This window comes from Prunus dulcis, chromosome 8 (genome assembly GCF_902201215.1).
Source record: "Prunus dulcis chromosome 8, ALMONDv2, whole genome shotgun sequence".
In the NCBI taxonomy this organism is placed as follows: Eukaryota; Viridiplantae; Streptophyta; class Magnoliopsida; order Rosales; family Rosaceae; genus Prunus; species Prunus dulcis.
In genome coordinates, this window is record NC_047657.1 from 9,998,560 (window position 1) to 10,022,923 (window position 24,364).

A 24,364-nucleotide genomic window follows, 5' to 3' on the forward strand; every position below is an offset into this window, starting at 1 on the left:
ATATGATGAATTTTTATCTTTTTAGTATTTCCTTCTGACTTATGAGATTAGGTTAATAAAAGTCATATTTACGTACCATGGACAAAATAAATGCCCATTTAAGTTACAATTTATGGTTCGCTAAAAAAAAACTCATAATTTAATGCGTGTTTATTTGAAAATATTTATTAAAAAATAGTTTTTTTTAATACAAGCGATAGTTTAAACTATTAGAGGAAGACGAGTTTCTCATACACACATACACACACTACTAAGGTGCCATGAGATTCGAACATGAGACTAAAAAAAAGAGATTAATTTATTTAGAGAGAAATCATAATTTGATTATATAGCGAGCTGACAAACACTGTGAGCGTATAATATATGTAGTAATTAATAAAAGAAGATTAAACACACCATAATCATTTATTTATAATGATTTACTACAATATTTTACATTTTATACATTGCATGGTAAGATACATGAGTGACTTAGTACCACATTGAGTTCCTATAAGGTTCAAATTTTTTACTATCTTCATCATCTTTATGTGTTGAGTAAGTGTATTATGAAAAGTAGTCATCAAATGATAAATCCCCGAAATAGTTTTGCTTGTAGTTGTTAACATGCCACCCATATGGATCCAAAATGGTTGACGTTGTCTATATAGCGATATTTTCGATATTATCATGATATTTTGACCGAATGTTGTTGAAGCGTATGAGAAATTATTGACGTCGATATTTTTCGATATTATCGATAATTATACGATATGTGTATGGATATGTTCCAAAATATCATAGACCCAAAAAACTGATAATATCCTTGATATTTCGTCGATATTATTGATATTTTAGACCTTACTTTTAATAATATTTTTTTAACTTTCTTTAAATAAATAAAAAATATTATTATATCATAAAAAATTTACTCTTAAATCATAATTATTTATTTGTAGTTTTAGTATTGGCACTCATATCATAAGATTCTTGAGGGTCATTGATAGTGAAGGAGAGACACATTATTACTACTTTTCCTTGATCAAGATTGCTATTTTTGGTCTGCCCTTCGTCAAGATTCAAGACCCAACATCTACAAACTAAATAATTGAAAAGTTTAATAAAAATATCCAAAAGAAGAGTTGTAGGATCTTTGACATTAATTGAAAATGGTTATCTTTCCTTACATAAATATTTGAATTAAAAACCTATCGATCGTCATTCTATTTACTTCATACTATTTGAGTCGAGCAAAGACTCATATGTAGAAATGATTCATTTCATAATGGTTAAGCTCCGCATACAATAACCAATGAAGTGTTAGTTGGATTGGCTCAGATCTTTGGTGTGCTTCCAAATGATCTTAGGTTCAAGCTGTTGTAATACCCATGTGTGTGAGTTTTCTCCTTCCTCCTTCCTAACCTTAATGCCAAAACAAGAAAAACAAAAAAAACAAAAAAAACAAAATGCGCCACATACAATGTAAATTCAAAAGAAAGAAAATAGCCCACATCCATTGTGGTCCTATGATTTGAATCACTCTTTTTTTTAGTTACCATTCATGAATTATTGTTGTAAAAAATCAGCTTACTTATAAAACATTTCGTAATTAATTTCTTCAAAAATATTTAAGTGGTTTTATCACAAGCATTGTATTCGTTCATGTATTTCAACTTATTTTTTCTTCTTATTTTTATTTTTTTTTATAAGTACTTGAGCTTAATTAGATGACTGAATGATATTAATGACATGTTCACTTATCAAGGATGCATATTGAAATTATTCCAATTTTGACTTCCTATGTGTTTATTAATAGAAAGAGAATACAAAACATTATGTGAGTTTCACATTAAAATCCGTAATACTTGACCTATTTCCTCTCTGGCCAAGCTACCTTGATGCATGAATTCTCTCATTCTCAGTACATAAACATGCCCTTAATTTAATTGATTTTTTTTTTCCATCAAGTATGTCTTGGCCTAATAGTATTTCTTCCCAATATTAAAAGATGTTAAGTTTGAATATCACTTCTTCCGTTGATTAAAAATAATGTAAAAACAAAAAACAAATTGATCATGAAAAAGCATTCTTGGTGAACCTTCTAACAAGATCCTCAAAATTAAATTCCGGATAATCTCTTTTATCTATGCATACGCTATTTCATATTTGATTGTATTTGTTTGAATCAATTAATGCCAAGGAAAGAATTGACTTGTAGATCAGTAGTTAGATGTTCAAATTCTATAATACCTAAGTTATGTGTGTGTGAGAAACTCCTCTCACCGTTGTAGTTTGTATTATCACTTGTATTATAAAAAAAAAAAATTCATACTTAGGAATTTTTTCGACTTTGGAAAGAAAAATACCACTAACAACAAATTCTTTAATTTTTAAATATTTTATGAGGAACCAAAAAGTCAAAGAAAAGCATTTATAATTCTCTACCGACCTAAACACCCCCAATAGTTATTATCTCCACTCCACACTGCAAAATAAAAAACAGAATACCGAAATAAATAAATAAACACAAATTAAAATAAAAATAAAACACACAAAAAAAGTGTCAAATTGTAGGTTTGTTCCATCTCCCAACATAGCACGTGCAAAAATACAAAGAACAAAACATCATTAATACTCCCATAAATACGAATTCTCCCTCCATTCCCGGCTGACAAAATTATTAGTCAATTACTGTAGAATTTTCCAAAAAGCCCCCGGCCCAGAAGGCGTTTTACAAATGGTTACTCCCATTTACCACTCAACTACCGCAGGCAGATTCCGTCTTCAACGCTCTTCACCCGCCACGTGTCCCGGACCCACTGGGCCCCACCGCCTTCCGCATCTCACCAAGTCCAACTATAAGTACAAATCAAACTCTTCTCTCTCACTCTTTCCTTCTCTCTCTTCGCCGTCGCCTGTTTACGATTTTATTTATTTGTTAATTTAAAAGAGAGAGAAAAAGAAAAAAAAGAATCTTTCGACAATTTCTGTGAATCCGTTACAGACAAGACGCTCCAGCTGCAGATCGGCTCACAGGGAGCTTGCTGACCGATCTTCATACTGATCAACGGCGACACGAAACCAAAGGTACATTGCTCTTCACATTTCTTGCTGTGAGATAGCTTTGGAGATTCGGGGTTTGATTTTGGCGGTTTCTAGGGTTTCTGATGTAAATGCGAGTTTTTGACAGAGTGCATTTGCGTTGATGCGTGTGGCTGATCAGAGTGTAGAATGTCAGGCCCGCTGGATCGGTTCGCCAGGCCTTGTGAGTCGTCTTTCTCTCTCCTGGCTTTGCTTTTTTGTCGGCGATATGCTGCTTCTTGGTGTGCTTGTTTCTTGCTGCTGAATCTGTTAGGGTTTGTGTGCTCTTGAGGCACTGTGGTTGTGGATGTGTTCAGTTTGCTAAATTTGGGGGTTCCGTTTGGTTGCTGAGAAAACTCAGAAGATGAAGGAGCTTTGAATTTTGACTTTTTCTTTCCCCTTTTTGTGTGCGAGAAATGATTGATTGAGTATACGGCTGTTCTTTTTCTTGTGTCAAGATATCGACCTATAAAATTTGTTGTTTTTCTAGTTTTCTTTTTAATGTTTTCCTTTTCTATTTTTACATTTTATCAGGGACCAAAACGAGCAGTCTTAGAGAAATGCGCTTTATGGTTAATTTGATGAATACTTAGGTTAAATTTGAAGTTTTAAAAGAAAGTTTCAATTTTTATGTGTAATTATGATTATGATGGTCATATTTGTATTCTCACATGTCCATGTTTTCCAATGCATGACACTCCAGTTGTTAATGTCGATGCTATTGTTATTGTGCCACAGGTTTTGAAGGATTTTATGGTAGTGATGAGAGAAGAGAGAGGAAGTCTGACTTTGAGAACTCCGAGGATGAACGCAGGACTAGAATTGGGACTCTGAAGAAGAAGGCGATAAACGCATCTACCAAATTCAAACATTCTCTCAAGAAAAAGGGCAGTAGGAGAAAAAGTGATGGCCGAGTCAGCTCTGTTTCCATTGAAGATGTTCGTGATGTTGAAGAGCTGCAGGCTGTTGATGCCTTTCGACAAGCACTAATTATGGACGAATTGCTGCCTGAGAAGCATGATGATTATCATATGATGTTGAGGTGCTCAGTTGTTTACCTTGCGTCTTCATGTAATCATGCATGCAAATACTTGTGGAAGTTCATAATTGGATAGATACTTGTGCCACTTGAGTGATATCCTTACGTGATATTAAGATGAATGGGGGACTCAAACTGACCCCCCAATCAAATCACACCCATGCTTTAGATCGATTGGGTTTAGTTTTAGTTTTCTAGGGAAATGGGCAATGGTAAAATGACAAAAGTAGAGGTGTAAGTCTCTTCTGATTCTGGTCCTTTGAGCTTTAGCTCACTCAAGTGTCACTTTGCCAATCTTATAGGTGATACCTAAATCTGGTTCATAAGATATAAGGTTTTCTGTTGTAGTTTATTGAAATATAGTTGCCAATTGTTATATTAATGAAGTATGCATGGTGTTAGAAGTCATATAATGTATTAGGATAGTTGGGAGTGTATGTGGAAATAGTAACGATTTCATATCATATAACATGTTGGTAGAAAAATGTGGATGGTTTATCGAGTAAACTTTGTTCATTGATTATGATTCTATTATCTTGGTCTTAAACCCATGCTGCTTTGGATGTGCTTTTAAAGTGTACTTGATTGTTTCTATACTTTTAATTTGGTTTATACCATCTCACATCTTTGTTTTGTTTTGTGTGATACGATTTGCCAGTTTTAAACATGAAGATTTTTACTTTCAGGTTCTTGAAAGCAAGGAAATTTGATGTTGAAAAAGCAAAGCATATGTGGGCTGATATGCTTCAATGGAGAAGGGACTTCAGTGCCGACACTATTATGGAGGTAACTACAGCTGAAAGTTCATTTGAATTTGCAGGTTTTGGTACTTTTTTCTTTTTTCCTAATTCCATTTACAATGTTGATGTTTCTTTCAGGATTTTGAGTTCAAAGAGTTGAATGAAGTTCTAAAATATTACCCTCATGGGCATCATGGCGTGGATAAGGAGGGAAGACCGGTTTACATTGAAAGGTTGGGTAAAGTAGATCCCAACAAACTAATGCAGGTTACCACTATGGATCGGTATGTGAAATACCATGTTCAGGAGTTTGAGAAAAGCTTTGCAATAAAGTTTCCAGCTTGCACCATTGCTGCGAAGAGGCACATAGATTCAAGCACTACAATTTTAGATGTTCAAGGCGTGGTATGTTGCCTGTAATCAACCATTTAATATAATTAATCTGCATATTCAGTGCAATCATAATATCTAATGATTCTATATTTGTTCGCTTTAAATGTTTTTAGGGCTTCAAGAATTTTACAAAGTCTGCACGAGATTTAATTACGCGGTTGCAGAATGTTGATGGTAACAATTACCCTGAGGTGTGCAATCAGTTATGTTTAAAACTTTAATTATGCTACTTGTTATATATACTATAAATTAAAATTTAATATTCTTAATTGGTGCAGACCCTGTGGCAAATGTTCATCATTAACGCTGGTCCTGGATTTAGGCTTCTGTGGAACACTGTAAAGACTTTTCTCGATCCTAGAACAACATCAAAGATTCATGTACGTAGAAATTACTTTTTCCTTGTATTGGAACTATAGCAATTAAAGTTTTGGTTTCACTGGCATGTCATGTATTTATAATCCCTTTTTTTTTCTTTGTATGCAACATTTTAGGTTCTTGGAAACAAATACCAGAACAAGTTGCTTGAGATAATAGATGCCAGGTGAGGGGGCAGCAGTGTATCTGTCATCTGTAATGCTATAACCTTGCTATGTTTACACAGAGATTTAGTGTATTATTCTTGTTCTAACTGTGATGTGAATCAAGATTGTTGATCATGTGGAATCGTGGCTGAATCTGTGATATTTGATTGATAGGCAATAAAACATTGCAACCTCTGATGATTTTTGTCTTCTCTGATGATCATTATGTTTCCTATTGTTCATTTATAATTGCACTTAGCTTGAGACTTAAAAGATATTTCAAAATATGCAGTGAGTTGCCAGAGTTTCTGGGCGGCAGCTGTACCTGTGCAGATCAGGGAGGTTGCCTTCGATCTGATAAGGGGCCATGGAAAAACCCTGAGATACTGAAGGTTATTTCCTGCCCTCTAGATTTCTTTTGTGCTGCATATTCTGTTAACTTTTACCTGGTATATTGCCAAATTTTATTGCAAGTTATATTTGTTTGTTTCTGATGTCATGTTCTCTTTGTTTCAGATGGTTCTTAATGGTGAAGCACGACGTGCAAGGCAAGTTGTTAAAGTTCTAAACAGTGAAGGGAAGGTTCTTGCTTATGCTAAGCCACACTATCCAATGGTGAAACTTCTATACTTTTCACTTATTGCAGAATAAAAAGTGAGTTACTTTCGCATCAGTTTTTCACATTTTTTGGGGGATTATGTATTGAAGCAGGTAAAGGGTAGTGATACATCCACTGCTGAGTCAGGATCTGAAGCGGAAGATATTGCATCCCCAAAAGCCTTGAAGAATTATTCACATCTTCGATTGACTCCTGTTCGTGAAGAGGTAGGTTTAACCTTTTCTTTATGTAATTATTGTGATTAATATATTCATTTATGCCATTCGATGCTTATAACTTATTTTAACTGATTAATGGGAAAAAGGAACTTATTTTGTACAAGTATTTGGTTTGTCTCTTTAAGACTAGTTGAGAAGGAAGAAGAGAAATGTGGATTACTTGGTGTGGTGGAAAATTTTGTCTTGTTCCGGGAAGAATGCAGGTCTAGGGGTGGGGCAATTTGGAAAGTGGAAATGTGGCTCTTCTAAGGAAGTGGTTGTGGTAATTCCCTTTGGCTTAGTATAAATAGAAACAATCAGGGTTCACCATTGAAAAGAATGTAGGCAGGAGGTGGTTTTCTTGTGGGATAAATTTTTTTGGGCATCATCGTGGCTTCGGTTTCCTATGATGTGTGGGAAATTCCATTATTTGTTATTCCCCATTGTTACTTAGAGATTGTTTTAGCTGCTTTGTTATATTAGTTGGATGAGTTTGTAGCTGTTTGTCTTTTGAAAAAAAAAAATTGTAGCTGTTTGTTAGTTTAATGTTAAGTTTTTGTTTGAACCTTTGGTCGATTGCTTGTTCAATGTTTTATTTGATAAGAAATATACTTTACTTGATAAAGAACAATACAATACAGTGGAGAAGTTGTCCACTGATCTAGCTAATAGATGCTAGCTAGACTACACAACGAAGATTGCAAAACAGAGCAAAGCGCTAAATAATTACATCGAAACTGATCCCTTGTTCAATGTTGTATGTATACTTATTTTATTTATATATTCTTCTTTTTCTTATAAAAGGATTCTAATTGAAATATGTTTGTGAGTGGAAGAATGAAAAATGGTGTATGTTTTGTGAATTGTCTGCATTGCATTATTTGGCAATGGCTGGTGTAGTGATAAGTGACCATTGATTAAGTGTGCTTGAATTGGTTGTGAATTAAGGGCTATTGGGTAGTTAAGATATGTAATGCTATTTAATTAACAAGTATAGACTGGAAACTTATTACTCTCTTTATTGTTGGTTGTACTCATTGTGAATTGTGTATTCTTTAATGTGGTATAATGAAATATGCAGGCTAAGGTCATTGGCAAGGCAAACTGTGCAGGTAGCTTCTCGGGTTATGATGAATATGTTCCTATGGTTGACAAAGCTGTTGATGCTGGTTGGAAAAAGCAAGTGGCCCTCCAGAGAATCCATGCTGCCAAAGGTCAGCAAGTCTAGCCTGGTCTTTTGCTGCCAATATAACATTTTTGAATTTATGTTATTGTTATATGAACAACTATTAAAACTAAATAGTTTTAAGACTAAACAGCCTTAAAATGATGTTGAAATGGGAATTTATTTACTTTAATACTGATGTTGGTATATCTGGTACTGAATTGTTCGCATTATGTATATATTAGTGTAGTTTTTGCATAACAACTTAGGAACCATGGATAGGAACACAGGAAACAGATGACATTAACTCAAAGAAAATGCCTATTTTTAACAAAAAGAGAAAAGGACCTGAGTACATGGAATACAGCAAAACTATAAATGAATCTGTGTACTTCCATACATACTATACCTTCTTCAGGAAATAGAAAGCACTCATCAGAATGCCGTGGTCTTGACTCTTGAGTACCAAAAATTGATTTTCCTGAATTAGTTCATTACTGTTCAAACTGAGGAACCAGGCAACAACTATCCTGGTCTCTCAACAATTAGTTGAATGAGAGATTATAGATTTTTCAAGCTGCTAAGGATATTGTAACTTTTACTAAGCGTATCCTTTACAGAAATGGGAAATCTGTATTGGAATTTGACTCTAGCAAACTCATACTTTTTCACCTCATCATTTTGCATATTCTTGTTTTGAACTTGGGACATACCACTCCAATTCTTCCTTTACCTGTTGGCCAAGTCCAGATGCTAGATTATATGGTATTGAACTTATATAATCACAACTAAATGCTTTGTAAAAGAACCCTTGCAATACTTAATAATACGCTTTTTTCTTTTAGTCACAACTTATAGTCTCTTAACCTTTTTTCTTTTAATACTTTTTTTGGTACCCTGACATTATATAAATCAAGAAAATGAAATGATCTTTTTACTTCAGGGACACTTCAACAACCTGACATCCCCACAAATCCAGAAGGAATTCGAGGTCGGGTTTTGGTAGCGCTTATGGCCTTCTTCCTGACTTTTCTCACTCTCTTCCGCTCAGTGGCTTCCCGAGTAACTAAGAAGCTTCCTAACACATTGGATAATCACGATCAAAGTATTCCCAAACCTGCTTTTGATGCAACAAACAAAGAAGAGGGCCGTCCTCCTTCACCAACAGCACCATTTACAGGGGCAGATCTTCTACCCTCTGTACTGAAAAAGCTAGTGGAGCTTGAGGAGAAGGTTGACATGCTCCAAGCTAAACCGTCTGAGATGCCTTATGAGAAAGAGGAATTGCTGAATGCTGCTGTTTGTCGTGTGGATGCCTTGGAAGCAGAGTTAATTGCTACTAAAAAGGTATTAATGTTTTATTTGATGTGTAGGAATACTCAACACAATGGGAGCCTTCCACCTGTGAAATCATATTATGGCAGTTAACGTATTCAACTTTGGGTCACATTGCATTTTTATTTCTTTCTAGCAAAGAATGCAATCACATGCCTTATGCAACCACATTGCATTTTTATATAAATGATGCATGTGTTCCAACTTTGGGGGTTTTTATTTTCCGGTTGTTACTGGACTTGTTTCAGCATTTCAGAATGATGCATATGTTGATTGTGTGTTTCATATGGAGCAGGCTCTACATGAAGCTTTAATGAGGCAAGAAGAGCTGTTGGCTTATATCGACCGGCAAGAAGAAGCCAAGCTCCAGGTAAGTTGACCACACAGTCTATCCGCGTAGATTTATTCTTTTTGTTCATTTTCAATTTCCACAATTCATTAGTTCTAAAAACTTTTCTTGCTGCTGGTCATCAGAAAAAGAAGTTTGTGTGCTGGTAGAAGTGTTGCCTGATGGAGAGAGACTCTACCGAAACGGGATTTGCTAAGCTGTTTCTCGAAGATGTGATCCCTACACGAGTACTTGACTTGACATACCAACCTTTGATCTCACAGAATATATCATCTGAAATGATGCCATTTCTGTCGTAGTGAGAACGATACGGAAAATGACAATTGAGTTTTATTTTCTTGAAGGATGTTTGTGCAGTTTGATTTGCTTAATCTTATACCGTTTTCCGGGAAATGTTGAAAAGAGTAATCAGAGATTCGATTATAATTATGGCTATTTTGGTGCATTTTTTATCAATTATAGAAGGAAAAAAAACAAGGAAAAATAATCGAAAAAAGACTTAAAGATAATCTATACTTTTGCAACTATGGAAATGATAATGAAAGTGGAGATGGGATTGAGAGGGAAGATGAGAGGGGAGGATGTGTAGGAGGACTAGCAAAAGTGAAAACAAAAACTTAAAAGTGAAATCTATTTGAAATTGTTCGCTTTCAAGTTTTTGTTTTCACTTTTGTTACTTCTCCCTCCCATCCTTTCTTTAAAAACAAAAATTGAAATGGTTATCAAATGGGCTCTTAGATATTCACTAGGACTTAAAGATAATCGACCACAGAAATTTTAAAGAAAGTCATGCTGCAATTTTATACATTTTATTTAGCATAATAATGATAAATGATAATGATCTAGGACCATTCAGTAATTCCATTATTTAAAGAAAGCCTTTCTAAGTTACATACCACAATTCAGTAATTCAATAATTGTAAGACTGATAATTGCAATTCACACGTGCGTGATGACTTTTTTGAAGTGTCAATAACAATTCGTTGTTAAAAAAAAATTGATTTTTGTTTTTAAATGGTTAGAATTTTCACCTAACCGTGCTGATATGGTTCCAAATACTCATTATCGTAATTCGTCCCTAAACCCTTTTGTCTGTCTAGTGTCTACTCATTTTAGAACAACTATCTTTGCACTTTGAACTGGAACTAAGCTAGACTCTAGAGAGGAGGACCCTGGAAATCTTTTGTCAAACTAAAGCGGTGCCCATTTTAAGTCAAAATATACACAACTGTGAATGGAAAGGCACACTGCACAATAATGTACAAAAGCTTTTTAAGTTTACAGTACCAAACTAGCAAACATAGAGGGAATGCAATTTGACAAAGCATCCGTGGGGCTCACAATCGAAACGTCGCCACCAGCAGCTGACACTGAATGTTCAGTGGTTCATCCAGGGCATCCAATCAAATCACCGGAGCTATCACCTTACCATTTGAAGGGGTTCTGCAATTACAATCCAAAAATAGCCAAGAAGGTGAGAACACTTCATATGAAATGTACATAACTTGAAGTTAAGCAAAAAGAAGGTATTTCAGTCACATACAAACTTGCTTCTCTTCTTCTTTTTCTTATTCTTCTTCTCAAGCAAGGCTATAAGCTCGTCCTGTCGAACAAGGGTGTCCTCAAGTGCCTGCGAAAAGGAAACAAAAAGCAAAAAATGAACATGTTCACATTTAGCTTCTGGAAATGCAAACTTCAATAGAAGAAACCAAGAATATATCTTGAAATAGATGGATTACCTTCTTGGTTGCTGACAGTTCTTGTTCCAAGGCATTGACTCGGTTGAGAGCAACATTCAGCAGGTCCTCTTTCTCGGGTGGCATGACCGCGGGTTTTGAGCTGACAGCATTCACTTTCTCCTCCAATTCGGCCATGCGTTTCATCATGTTCATGTAGTCATTGCTGGAGATGGTAGGTGCAGGCAACGGTTGACCTTTGACCACCATTCCATTGTAGTAAACAGGGTTTCCATAGAGGGTAGCCTCAGTGAGTTTCCTTGGCATGCTTCGTGCCAATCGAACTATGGCGACAATACCCATAATAAAGGCCATGATTGCAGAAAGTAATTGATTGGTTAGTCCTTCAGGAACCTTGCAAGCATCATGCACAGAGAAGCAATCTGTAGCATTGGAAGAAAGAAATATATTAGTAACAACATTTGGAAGAACAAGCATTATACTTGATTGGATTAATTTTATATATATACCTCCACCAAGGGCAAATTTATCATAATGAACTGATTTAGGCCAAGTTGAATCAACAGTCTTGCCAACCATTGGTCTGAAGTTGTCATGCTCATAGCCCCGATTGCCCTTCTTGGCGACTGGAACCTGAAAAATATGAAGCAAGTGAGCACATCAACTGATTAAAGGCGACTCAGCACTGCAGAATCCGCACTAGTTTCTAAAATGGTTGTAAAACTGAATTTCGACTGATATGAAAAAAAATGGGTTCCAAACCACCCCCTTGTGAGTTGAACAAGTTAAGAGTATGATGCTAAAAGTAGCAAAGACAACAAAGTATCACAAAACTGTCATGTTCCAGTCACAATTGTGAAATGTGGATAGAAAGTCTGCTACGCTTACTTCCTTAGGCACATGAGAGAGTCTTTGATGCTCCACTTGGCAATGCACGTCAACCTCTTGAACGGTTTTCGATTTCAGAGAATCATATCTCTTCATGTGGTAGCATGCAAAAAGCATACAGAAATCAGGTGATCGATCGTTTAGAAAAACTGAGAGAAAGCAGTTTGAAGAGATGCTGTAAACACACAAAATGAAAGGCAAACTGGAGCCAAGATTTGAGTACCTTTGAGTATGCATTCTCATCTTCAGAGATTATCTTCTCCTCAATTCCTGACAAACTCTTCCTTGGGCATTTTCCTTCACCATTATGAACCATCTGGCTCATCAAAATAACTGATTTTAATCTTTTGTTCATATTAGACTATGAAAGATGGACAAAAAAAATACTAAAATTAAAGAGAAACCAAGTAAATCACCTTAATTATATCTGGATCATTCCATGGACCCTTATCAGAACGCATACAACCACCCTTATCAGCACAAGTACATGTACCACCCAAAAACTCTGGCAGCTCACTGTATCAAATATAATGACAGCGTGTTATGGCACAAATTTGAAGTTAATAGGATATTCGGTTACTAAACGGATATCTTACAGCATCATGTGAATCATAAGGCTTGCGAAACTTAGCTTGAACTAGATATAGAATAAGAGATATATGGAATGATGAAATGTGTTGAAAGAAAAATATTTTGCCCTGAAGAGATACTTACCTAGCGTCAATTATTTCAAGCAGCTTGCTCTGGTATTTGTTTCCCAGAACCTGAGTGTAATCATCAAATCGTTTAGCACCATAACATATCAAAATCATAGGTTAGCACTAGGTTAAGGTAGAGAAAATACAAATGATTACATTGATTTTTGCAGTGGTCTTGGGATCAAGGAAAGACTTCACAGTGTTCCATAAAAGCCTAAATCCAGAACCAGCATTGATGATGAACATACGGTTGAGGGTCTACAGTGAACCAAGCTTTCAATCAGTGTCAGAAAATGCGAAAACTACATGACATGCATAGCTCAGTAGGTGTGGGGTTATATCTCAAAAGGCCCCGGTGTTATTAGTATTGGAACCACTCATATATAATTTGTCGAGTTTCTGATGTGGCATTTTTACTTTCTTCAACACATTCTAGACCAAGCAAAACCAAGAGGCTTGTTTGATGAAATTTGAAATGATATTTAAAGGATATAACATACCTCAGGATAGTTGTCACCATCAATCTTATTAAGGGTCTGGATAAGTTCCCTTGCAGACTTGTTGAAATGTTTAAACCCCTGCACATCGATCACATGAACTAAAAATTATCTCTTTTGAGATTAAAAAGGATGGAAAAAGAAAAATGAAATTGTCTCCTCCAACTCTACAACAATATAACAATTATTTTTAACGTCCCACAGACTAGATGTGCTCACTAGCAGATCTCCAATATCTAGCTACAATCTGAAATTGAACAAAAAGCTTTTTGTCTACAGTCTGATTAAGACACAAAGTTTTCATTACCACTCCTTGGACATCCAGAATAGTAGTGCTCTGATCAATGTGCTTCTTTGCTGCAATGGAACATGCAGGGAATTTGCACACAAAGGTCCTCTCGAACTCCCGGACGTGGTACTTCACATAACGATCCATTGTTGTCACTTGCATTAGCTTGGTAGAATCGACTTGACCAAGCCTCTCAATGTAGATAGGTCGTCCCTCCTTATCAACTCCATGATGTCCTTGGGGATAGTGCTTCAACACTTCATCAATTTCCTTGAAATCGAAGTCCTTAACAAAATAACCGAAGGAAAGATTTAGGAAGCACAAACATAGTAGCGACCTAGATGATCTCCAGGATATGGCAAATTCAATAAAAGCATATTATAGAATACCTCCATAATAGTGTCAGCACCAAAATCCTTTCTCCACAGAAGCATATCAGCCCACATTTGCTTTGCCTTTTCAATGTCAAATTTCCTGGCCCTTAAAAATCTGCACAATCGTACGTGAAAATAAAAATTTAGTAAGCAATCACATAATTAACAGAAACTCGATCATCTAATGATCGTCAATGCTAACCAAAACATAGAATAAGTAACCTTAGCATCATATGATGATCATCATGTTTTGAGGGCAGTAGTTCTTCCAAGATAAGTGCTTGGCGAAATGCGTCCACTGCCTGTAACTCCTCTGCATCAATGTTGTCCTCAATTGGGACAGACATTACCCGGCTGTTTCTTCGTCCCTTCTTAGTAAAGGAATGCCTAAACTTGGAGGAGGCATTGATTGCCTTCTGCTTAAGAGACCCAAGCCTTGTCTTCCGCTCATCCTCAGAAGTTTCTTCATGAACTGAAAACCAAAAAATCATATTTCCAAACCGTAAGCTAAACAATTTCTACAACCTATTATCTTTTTCATTGTTGAACCATTACTCTATACATTTCACATACACATATGCTATTTCCATTGTCTATGAACAAACGGATGACAATGCCGCTAACTAGAAAAGAAAGCGATCCCCGATTATTTTGTTTGGTTTCCAAGAAGAAAACCTCAACCAGCAATCTTAATCCTGATTAGGGAAATTTTTTCAAATTATGATCTTACTCCTACAAGATGCAAAACATGGACAACTCCAACATTGATTAATTTCATTGAAGCTTTAAGGTTGAGTAGAATACGTGTAGACAAAAATATTGGATTTGTTTCAACTTACCAGGTTTAAGGTGTCGGTCAAGAGATCCAGGCATTGTGTCACCACACATGGTTGATATCTTGCAAGGTTGCTCTACCTTTGAGACAGCCGAACGATAGGAGAGTCAAGCACTCATATATCAAAACTTGCTCAAACTAGAGCCCTCAGGGGATATAGCCTACACCTTAATGACCTAGTACACCAAAAAAACCAAAAATATCAAGAAGCCAAAACATTCAAGACAAAGCCGAGGACAAAACATTAATCTTGTTAACACATTGAAAGGGTAATGTTCTCGTGCCAAACTTATGTTGTCTGACAAGAGAACGTTTCCCTGCATTGATATATTTATCGAGAAAGAAACGTGACAATTACCCAAAAGAAAGGTAGCTATGGAAATTCAAAAAGTTGTGGAATCAGAAGCTAGCTAGCATGTGAGAGAGAGAGAGAGAGAGAGAGAGAGAGAGAGGAAAACAAGAGTTGGGTGTAGAAGAGGAAAGAATGATTACCTTTGTGACAAAAATGTAGGTGGCCAAGAGAGAAAGTGGTAAGCATATATATGACCCCGGATTAATCTCTGGAATTGGACGGCCAGAGAGACAGCGAGGATGACATGACTGATTTAGAAAAGAAAGATTGGCACCAAAAAAGAGAGATTTTGTCTCATCTTTCCCATTGACTCTCTGCCGTGCATGGTGACCATTTTTGTTGTTTTGGGTTTCTGGTGGCAGTATGCGAAATGCAAGCCACTCCGTTCGTTCTCTTTCCTTTTCCCTCGCACAAAGTAAACTAACTTTTCCCAACGGCTTCCACCTTTTTCCACGCAAAATCTACTACACAAATTTCTTGATGATTTTATCTCTTTTTTGTTATGTTATTAAAAATGATAAATAAGGAAATGTGACTATTATTGGCATTGCTTGAATTGTAATTTCCTTCTGTTTTTTTTTGTTGTCATAGGAGATTAGAAATAGATTTTATCAATTCCTTGATCTGCGTCCCTTACTCTAACCATATTAATTTGACCTACATAAATTTACATGAAAATCTGAGATGCTCGTTTTTAAAAGTGGTTTCGTGTCGTTTGCTTCTTGGGTTTATTCTATTTTTAGTCATTAGAACTCCTACTCGGTTGTTGAAGGTTGGAGGAGATAGTCAACCACCTTTCTTCTTTGTTTTAAGATATTGAAGTCATGCACCTCTGGATATTGTGAATTGTGGTGCTCCACTAAGTTTTCATCGTGGTGCTTTGCAATTGTTCTGCCAGCTGCCCAATTAGTTAGCGAGGGTTAGGAAAGGGTTATGGCAATCATAGATTAATTTAAGTCAAACATTTGAGTTATTTCAGCAATGTCATGCTATATTAAGATGCTTTCATGTTGATTTGTTGCAGTGTTCTGGAGTCCTTTTTTATTTTTGTGGTCAAGTTTTGGTGTCCCTTTTAGGGTCTATATCAGTTCTCCATGTTATCTAAACACATATAGGGTTATGTTTCAAGAGATGAAAAATTAAAATTAAAATATAAAAATATAGTTTGCATAACAGGTGCCCGGGGGGGAGAGGAGAGGCGACATAATATTTGAACTCCAGAACTTCACAAGGGGCCTAAATATTTAAAAGGAAAAAGTAAGAACCGCATCTAATTAAGTATTTGATACAATTTTTTTTTTCTTTTTTTTTTTACAAACAAAGAGTTGAAACTGTGGACTAGAGCCTAATTACTATTTTTCTTTTAATCTCAAAACTGAAAATTCTCTTTATATGAAGATAGTACAATTGCAGATGCATTACTTGCAAGGCACGGAAAGAGCCACAGAGGACCCTCCTCCATCCATATGTTCTCCCTCTTCCATATCACATACAATTCCTGAGCCAAACCCTGCAATATCTTTTGCAAATTGTATTGTATCCCTTCCAAATAGCCCTGCAGTTCTATAGTTTTTTTTTTGGGTGAAAAGTACCTCTGTAGCGGTTTTTCAATAGCTGCCAACGTCATGTCCCGCATCTCTAATAGTTATTCCAACCCCTAGGTGCATGCTTTGTCTTCCCTTAGTTATATACATGGAATCTTATAAAACAACCCAGGAGGAGGCTCTTACTTTTGTGAGGCTTGGAGGGTGGTTTTCGGTTGCTAATTTGGAACTCCTCGCACAACAACAATGCCAGCTATTATAACATGAATAATGCAAGGTAGAATTCCTGTCATCCCAAACAGCCCAACACAGATAGGCAGACATTTCCACTTCTTCCCTCCTGAGAACCATGCAAACTTGAACTAATAAATCAACCACACTAGATAAATGCTTGCGTTGATCCCCCTCACCAACAGAATAAACTCTGCAATTACAGTCCAAAACACTAGAAGGTCAAAATATAAACTTGCAATAGAACTGAGATAGACAGAAAGTTTAACTGGCCAAGCAAATATTAGCAATTATTAAGTTACATACAAACTTCTTTTCCTTGTCAACTGAGGCTAGAAGCTCCTCCTGTTTATGGCGGGCTTCCTCAAGTGCCTGCAAAAATGAAACAAGAAGAAAATGTCTAGATTTTCTTTTTCTGGCTTTAACTTTGTATGCAACTTCTATAATAATTCAAGAGTATCAAGATTTTACTTTCTTGGCTTCTGAGAGCTCTTGTTCCAAAGCATTGACACGGTCAAGAGCAGCCTTCAGCTTTTCCTCCTTTTGAGTCTCAACCTTGACAAGAATAGGCACATCAAGAAAATGTACTTGATTACATTTATTTTTCTCTTGATTTGGATCTTTAGTTTCTGTTCCTTAATTTTTGTTTTTGTATGCAACTTCACTGACAGAATTCAAGAATACCAAGATGATTACCTGCTTGGTTGAGGACAGCTCTTGTTCTAAGGCACTGAGTCGGTTGAGAGCAGCGTTCAGCTTTTCGGCCTCTTTCTCAGTTCCCTTGTCAACCATTGCCTCAAAATATGGGCTATTACATATTCTGGGAGTTAAAAGCTGCAAACGATGAAGCAAATCAAAACATAAAATGATAATGGCCCAGCAAGTGCCGGATGCAGAATTTTATCCTCATGGAGGCTAAGCTGAACTATAATAAGACTAAAAAGTTTTGAAAAAGAGAGAGGTTGAGAGTTAAGTGTTAACTAATCCATAAGTAGGTAAATCTAAATATGCAAATGGTTTTCGTGATTAAAAAAAAAACATAGTTGCTTGCAAGAAGCTACAAAAGAGTTGCCCAATGATGCTTGAAGGGGGTTGTAAACCTGAAGTTTTATGCATATGAAAGAAAAAGGGATGAAGTTGCAAATAGCCACCCTCTTTTGAGTAGCAAAACTTATATTAGGATGCCAAAAGCCTGAAACTAGTAAAGAAAACAAAGGTATCGCAGAATTCACATGTTTGGGTCACAATTGTAAAATGTAGATGGAACATGAAAGTCCCCTAAGCTTACATCTTCAGGCACAGAGGAGAGATGATCCACATGCATTTCAGCCTCCAAAAAGGTTTCTGAGCAGAAAGAATCCATTCTCTTCATGCAGGACCATACCAAGAGAAAATAACAAAGAAATAGAAAGTCAGGAAATTGATCATTTATAAAAACTGAAAGAAGACAGTTAAGCACAAAAAAAAACAAAAAACAAAAACAAAAACAAAAACAAAAACGCAAACTTGGGCCAAGGTCTCCATACATTTGTGCGAGCCCGATCATCTTCAGAGATTATCTTCTCCTCGTCAGAGAGTGTCTTCTCCGGTTCAGAGATTGTCTTCTCCGGTTCAGAGATTGTCTTCTCCTCTTTCTCCTCTTTCTCCTTTTTCTCCTCTTTCTCTTCTTTCTCCTCCATATCACCTGATGGATTGTTGTTTGTGCTTTTTGCCTCACGATAACCCTGAACCATCTGCCTCATGAAAATAACAGATTTTGTGATCTTTTGTTCACGTTACACTAAGAATTAGGAGATGTCACAATCAAAGAAAAGTCAAATACTAGTTGATAAAATTAGTTCGTTTACCACTATTACCAAAGGCTAAGCTGTTAAATTGTGGGCCAACAATTATTTATTATTCTAACATTCCCTCACATGTGGGCCTCTGTCCAACAACACTAGAGCCCAACATGTTGAATTCAACCTAATATTGAGAGGTTGTAATTGAGGGATTCGAACTTAGGTTGGTGATTTAACAAAATCCCCAAAAGCTTAAGTTGTTAGGTTTGTGGTCAATAATTATTTCATGTTCTAACAATAGAAAATCACCTTCATTATTTCTGGATCGTTCCATGGGCCCTTATCTGATATCATACAGCCACCCTTATCAGCACAAGTACAAGTACCACCCAAAAACTCTGGCAGCTCGCTGCAGGTTCATTATAAGAAAGAGTGTTATCACAGGAAGCTTGATTAGCTTAGATTGAACTAGATATAGATTAACATACAGCAAGATGAAGAACAGGACTGAAGAAAATATATTTTTCCTAAAAGGGCATACATACCTAGCCTCAATTATTTCAAGCAACTTGCTCTGGTATTGATTTCCAAGAACCTAATGCATAATCACCAGCACCTTTAGCACAGTACTAGATCAAATTTTCAAATTAGCACTAATTTATAGTGAACAAATGGCAGAAACTTACGTTAATTTTTGCAGTGGTCTTGGGATCAAGGAAAGATTTGACAGTGTTCCATAAGAGCCTAAATCCAGAACCAGCATTGATGATGAACATACGGTTCAGGGTCTACATCAAACAAAAGATTCAATCAGCGCCACAGAATACAAAGACTACCTTTCATGCTACGGAACCAAGCCAAGAAGCTTGTTAAATGCGAACTTGAAATGACACAGCTTTTTACAGGATACCTCAGGATAATTGTCACCATCAACCTTCTGAAGACGCTGGATAAGTTCCCTTGCAGATTTATTTAAGCTTGTAAGCCCCTGCACACCGATTATACGAACACCTATTACCTCTCTTAAAAATTAAAATTAAAAGTATGGAAAAATTTAAATGAAATAACATCATGTTTGACACCTGCAACCAGCAGATCTCCATCATTAACTCAATGAAAAGATCACTTTGTCGTCAGTATAATTGAGTATCTCCAATTGGCCTAAACTAAAAGAATGAGTTTTCACGTACCACTCCTTGTACATCCAGAATTGTGGTGCTCTGATCAATGTGCTTCTTTGCTGCAATGGAACAGGCAGGGAATTTACATATAAAGGTCCTCTCAAACTCCCGTATGTGGTACTTCACATAACGTTCCATTGACGTCACTTGCATCAGTTTGTTAGAATCAACTTGACCAAGTCTCTCCATGTAGACCGGTCGTCCATCCTTATCAACTCCATGATGCCCTTGTGGATAGTATTTCAAGACTTCATCAACTTCCTTGAACTCAAAGTCCTTAACAAGGAAATAACCAAAGGGGAAAGTTCAGACACATATTAGATAGTCAGGCTAAATTGTCTCCACTATATTCCCAGATTGATAGAAGCATTGAAGAATACCTCCATAATAGTGTCAGCACCAAATTCCTGCCTCCACTGTAGCATGTCAGACCACATTTGCTTTGTTTTCTCAAGGTCAAATTTCCGGGCGCGTAGAAATCTGCACCATCATACAAGAATATAACAAACAATCTATTCATAACCGGATAATAGCAACTCAGGCATCACAAATCAATGTTAATAGCAATCAAAACAGAGAATGTGTAACCTTAGCAACATATGAGTATCATCATGTTTTGAGGGCAGTAGTTCTTCCGAGATAAGTGCTTGCCGGAGTTCCTGAGCTGCCTTTAGCTCCTCTGCATCAATGTCATCCTCCATAGGGAAAGACATTACCTTGCTGTTCCTTCGACCCTTATTGAAGGAGTTTGTAATCATGTTGGCTGCCTTCTTAAAAGACCCAAGCTTTGTTTTCCTCTCATCCTCAGAGTTTTCATCTACACACAGAATAAGTGAAAATAAATAGACCCACAAACACGAGGCTTTTACATTTCCATTTTCTCCTAGATATTATGAAATCAAAATGCAACCAAGAACAAAATGAAAATTAGTGATCTGAATTGGAAAAAGAAAACCCAACAAACCAAAACTGAGACCACGAATGTTAGCTAAACAAATTCAACAAAAGAATATCCTTTTTGTAGGGTACTTTGTACTGTTACGTCTATTTAGAGGGAAATATCTACTTTTAAAGTAATGGGTATATTCTTGAACAATTTTTCTCTGCAAATATAAAGAAAAGAATGACATCTCTGCCTGCAACTCACCCAGTTGTGTTGAGATTTGATTAAGAGAAACAATTTTTGATCTTCTTCTGTCAAAAATGTATTGGGCTGAAACCAAAAATCTGAACCCATGACCCCAAAACATGCTTGGTAGATCCCAAAAGTCCCTGAGAGCACTCTATCTCTTAACCACAAGAAATGGTGAGCAACACAATTTCCTCCATTAGAGGTTGTCTGGCGGCCGCAAAGGCCACGATGGTGGCGCGTGGGTTGCCGGGGCCGCTCCTGGCGCATGGAATGGCAGCGAAGGCCACCCAATCCCACGCGCGCGAAATAGGATCGTTTTTTATTTTTATGTTTCTTATTTCGAACGCTAGCGGCAAGCTCAATCAAACAGCGAATATCGTTTTTTGATTCCTTGGTATTGTTAGGGCGGCCTGTTTAGAAGCAAATATCTACCTGTAAAGTTATATTCTTTGAAATTATTGTTTTTTTAGTACACATTTTTGTGATACATTATAAAATTTTGGCTAAATTATAGCAATGGTCTATCGACTAAGATTCAACTTTATTTTTCGTCCTTCATGTTGCAAAATTGTTATGGTCGTACTTCAATTAGATCTTACGTTGCACCACCAGTCCTTTACATCGATTCTGTTTATTTTTCCGTCAAAATTGATCACATGTCAGGCACATGATAAATATTTTAGGCGTAACTAAGACTTTTATCTAGCCACCACCTCCTTCTACCTAAACCCAACCACACGCCATCATCCCAGATGGCCCAAAGCCTCCGGCACCTTCTGGTGACAAATTCCAAGTCTCCTCTGGTATGTCAACCACTTCCCCTCCAAACCATGATGAATGTTATCTAGACATAGTAAAATGCATCAGCAGGGTTTTCTTTGCCTCCAACTAATGAGGTGTAGCTCAACTTTGGGTAGCTCAAGAGCTCCTTATCTTCTCCAAAAATCAACTTGCTACTAAAATCAACTTCCCCAATCACCAAACCCTTCTTCCCCACATGCTTAAATGGAGAGACTGGGTTTATTTATCTAATAAATATTTTATATGGGATTTCCTAATTTGCCCTTAATTTTGACAGAATATTTAACTCTGTTGACGAAAAGACCAATAATGCAACACGAGGTCTAATTGAAGGATGACCATAACAATTTTGCGACATGAGAGATGAAAAGTAAAGTCGCATCTTATTTGAGGAACCATTGCTACAATTTAACCTAAAATTTATATCTCCATTTACATCTCTGATTGATATAAATAGATTTTTTACCCTAGTGGGAAGATTAAAACTTGGAAATGTAATTTCCATTGTGGAGATGTAAAAGTGATGCAAATCAGATTTACAGAAGTTGCATTAGTGGGGAGCGTAAATCATATTTACATCCCCAATTTTACACAAACACATTGAAGATGCTCTAAACTTATTTCTTACTCCACATTTACATCCATGTTTTGCTCTTACGTGCAAAATTCCATACTCTCCCTTTTTCTCAGTGTGTCCCTCCAATTGGGGATGTAAAATAAGTTGCATCCTTCCATCTCTTTTTTAATCTATTGATGGGGTGGGAGTTTTACAACTCCATTTCCTGGTCCATTGGAGTGAACAAAAGCCATTGGGGATGAAAATCAGTCACATCTCCATCCCCATTTACATATGCATTGAGGATGCTGTAATGATTGGACTCAAATTCTAAATAGTGGGACTAGAACTCGATTAGCATATGCTCTATATGCTAATCGGTAGTGGAAAATACTTCATCACACACACTATCAACCACTTGAATCATCATATTCTTGATCCTAATTGTGTCTTTCTTTTAACCTAATAGCCAGGTAGGTGTAAGGGAGGAGATTGCATAAAAACCATGACTGGAGAACTTACTCTATCCCTTAACTACATTATCTCTCATTTAACCATAAGAAAGAGATTAAGAGGACTTAAAGCATGTACGTAAGCTAATCTATATTGCTTGTTTGTGTTTTTCTGCTCTAGGCAAACCCCTAAACCTTTGACCCCAAAAAAGAGCAAACCCTAAACCTATAATGTAATATTGTATTGAAATTTTGTGTATTTATCTTCATATTTCCTTATCAATATGGGAAACCTAAGAACTCAAAAATGTTGATGAATTCAATTTCAGAAGATCACATATATGACCATCAAACTACATATTCATTTCATAACAATCATTAGAATTATATATGGGATTTCATGTAAAAACCTAAAAATCATGAAGATCATTCCAAAGATTGAGGAAGAACATATGTAGAGAAACAAGTATTGGAACCCATAACTTACCAGGTTTAAGGTTTCGGTCAACTTCAGATCCAGACATATTCTCGATCGAACACGATTAATATATCTCACAAGGTTGCTCAAGTGTTTTGAGACCGCCAGAGGATAGGAGAGTCAAGCACTTATGTATCATAAGGTGCTCAAAACTAGAGCCCTCGGGAGATATATGCCTCTACCTATAACCTTGTACATACCAAAACAAAACACAAATCAAAGATTACAAAAAACAGACATTCAAGAAAAAGCCAAAGGCAGAAACAATCAGGTAAGTAGCATGCATGGAAGTAATTAGAATCAAATTAATAAGAAACCTGATCAATATTACCAAATTTGAAGGGAAAAAAAATTGTGTAGGTGAGAATACCTTTTGACAAGAATGTAGGGGGTTAGGTGGGGCTAATAACTTCAGTGATTTTGAGCACTACACCCCCACATCCATGGTCAGAGTTCAACTATCGCCCTCCCCCGCCCTTCTTCCGGCTTTAGACTTGCTTTGTATCGGAAAAAAAAAAAAAAGAATGTAGAGGGTAGGAGATAAAAGTGGTAAGCATTTATATGGCCCGGATTAATCTCAGAGATTGCACGGCCAGAGAGGGAAGACGAGGATGACATGACTGATATAGAAAAGAAAGAGTTAACAAGAATGGAGAGTTTAATTTTTTTTTTTTCATTTCCATTGACATGGTCTCTGCTGTGCACGCATTGCCCACTTTTGGCTTTCTGTTGGAAGAGAAAGACAGTATGCGAAATGCAAGCCACCCCATTCAATCTCATTCTTTGTTTTCCGAGCAAAAACCAACTTTTTGTTTTGTGTTTTCCAAACGGTATTTACCTATTTCCAGGCAAAATTACTATAACTCTTGTGCATGCTTTATCCTTTTTTTATATTTAAAATCACATTAACTGACAATATGATGCGACAATTGACTTGTAGTTATTCGATCAATTGTAATAGCCAACTGTTAATTTTAAGAATAATGCACATTCTTACCACATTTTTATACCACAATTCTATGCAACATGATGTGGCACCTTACTTGGACATGTCAGGTCATTTAATTTCATTTTAAGTTATCTTATTTTTCATTCATTTCGATTAATATATTTAATAATTATAAATAATAATAAACTTTGGCAGACTTCTCATATTC

At 36.3% G+C, this 24,364-nt stretch overlaps 3 protein-coding genes across 7 annotated transcripts; 1 reads left to right on the forward strand and 2 right to left on the reverse strand.

Annotated features, from left to right (window-relative positions):
• Positions 1-2,866: 2,866 nt before the first annotated feature.
• On the forward strand, positions 2,867-9,866 carry LOC117638148 (phosphatidylinositol/phosphatidylcholine transfer protein SFH8-like). 3 transcript variants are annotated; one of them, XM_034373256.1, is made up of 15 exons: positions 2,867-3,066; positions 3,170-3,244; positions 3,799-4,102; positions 4,786-4,885; positions 4,978-5,244; positions 5,346-5,423; positions 5,511-5,612; positions 5,727-5,776; positions 6,049-6,148; positions 6,273-6,371; positions 6,465-6,581; positions 7,654-7,786; positions 8,681-9,084; positions 9,368-9,442; positions 9,547-9,866. In XM_034373256.1, the coding sequence occupies exons 2-15, from the start codon at positions 3,211-3,213 to the stop codon at positions 9,568-9,570; spliced, it is 1,887 nt and encodes a 628-aa protein (XP_034229147.1). In that variant the 5' UTR covers positions 2,867-3,066; positions 3,170-3,210; the 3' UTR covers positions 9,571-9,866. The 3 variants fall into 3 exon arrangements, with proteins under 3 accessions (XP_034229147.1, XP_034229148.1, XP_034229149.1); XM_034373257.1 differs by having other exon boundaries at positions 2,880-3,066; positions 3,139-3,244; positions 9,547-9,850; XM_034373258.1 differs by having other exon boundaries at positions 2,880-3,066; positions 6,468-6,581; positions 9,547-9,850.
• Positions 9,867-10,465: 599 nt separating this feature from the next.
• On the reverse strand, positions 10,466-15,286 carry LOC117638149 (phosphatidylinositol/phosphatidylcholine transfer protein SFH3-like). Of its 2 annotated transcripts, none has more exons than XM_034373260.1 (15): positions 15,192-15,286; positions 14,704-14,875; positions 14,087-14,336; positions 13,880-13,979; positions 13,509-13,775; positions 13,205-13,282; positions 12,861-12,962; positions 12,721-12,770; positions 12,423-12,522; positions 12,230-12,322; positions 12,007-12,096; positions 11,628-11,751; positions 11,161-11,540; positions 10,965-11,051; positions 10,466-10,864 (listed from the first exon to the last, which is right to left on the reverse strand). In XM_034373260.1, exons 2-15 carry the CDS (start codon positions 14,750-14,752, stop codon positions 10,847-10,849), a joined length of 1,788 nt encoding a protein of 595 aa, XP_034229151.1. In that variant the 5' UTR covers positions 14,753-14,875; positions 15,192-15,286; the 3' UTR covers positions 10,466-10,846. The 2 variants fall into 2 exon arrangements, with proteins under 2 accessions (XP_034229151.1, XP_034229150.1); XM_034373259.1 differs by lacking the exon at positions 15,192-15,286 and adding an exon at positions 15,058-15,151.
• Positions 15,287-16,212: 926 nt separating this feature from the next.
• LOC117636503 (phosphatidylinositol/phosphatidylcholine transfer protein SFH12-like) lies at positions 16,213-23,726 on the reverse strand. Of its 2 annotated transcripts, XM_034371034.1 has the most exons (15): positions 23,578-23,726; positions 23,217-23,396; positions 20,377-20,605; positions 20,169-20,268; positions 19,798-20,064; positions 19,518-19,595; positions 19,294-19,395; positions 19,153-19,202; positions 18,917-19,016; positions 18,353-18,559; positions 18,115-18,192; positions 17,523-17,660; positions 17,298-17,381; positions 17,133-17,198; positions 16,213-17,019 (listed from the first exon to the last, which is right to left on the reverse strand). In XM_034371034.1, the coding sequence occupies exons 2-15, from the start codon at positions 23,251-23,253 to the stop codon at positions 17,002-17,004; spliced, it is 1,554 nt and encodes a 517-aa protein (XP_034226925.1). In that variant the 5' UTR covers positions 23,254-23,396; positions 23,578-23,726; the 3' UTR covers positions 16,213-17,001. The 2 variants fall into 2 exon arrangements, with proteins under 2 accessions (XP_034226925.1, XP_034226924.1); XM_034371033.1 differs by lacking the exons at positions 23,217-23,396; positions 23,578-23,726 and adding an exon at positions 20,936-21,346.
• Between the last annotated feature and the right edge of the window lie 638 nt (positions 23,727-24,364).

Coding starts and splice junctions, on each gene's coding strand:
- LOC117638148 (XM_034373256.1), top strand. CDS start 3,211: ATGTCAGGCCCGCTGGATCGGTTCGCCAGGCCTT. Junction 3,245..3,798: donor GGATCGGTTCGCCAGGCCTT/GTGAGTCGTCTT, acceptor ATTGTGCCACAG/GTTTTGAAGGATTTTATGGT. Junction 7,787..8,680: donor GAGAATCCATGCTGCCAAAG/GTCAGCAAGTCT, acceptor TTTTTACTTCAG/GGACACTTCAACAACCTGAC.
- LOC117638149 (XM_034373260.1), bottom strand. CDS start 14,752: ATGTGTGGTGACACAATGCCTGGATCTCTTGACCGACACCTTAAACCT. Junction 12,771..12,860: donor AGACCACTGCAAAAATCAAT/GTAATCATTTGT, acceptor GATTACACTCAG/GTTCTGGGAAACAAATACCA. Junction 11,541..11,627: donor TAAATTTGCCCTTGGTGGAG/GTATATATATAA, acceptor CCAATGCTACAG/ATTGCTTCTCTGTGCATGAT.
- LOC117636503 (XM_034371033.1), bottom strand. CDS start 21,038: ATGTTTTGGGGTCATGGGTTCAGATTTTTGGTTTCAGCCCAATACATT. Junction 19,596..19,797: donor TTCTGGATGTACAAGGAGTG/GTACGTGAAAAC, acceptor ATCGGTGTGCAG/GGGCTTACAAGCTTAAATAA. Junction 17,382..17,522: donor AGCTGTCCTCAACCAAGCAG/GTAATCATCTTG, acceptor ATTCTTGTCAAG/GTTGAGACTCAAAAGGAGGA.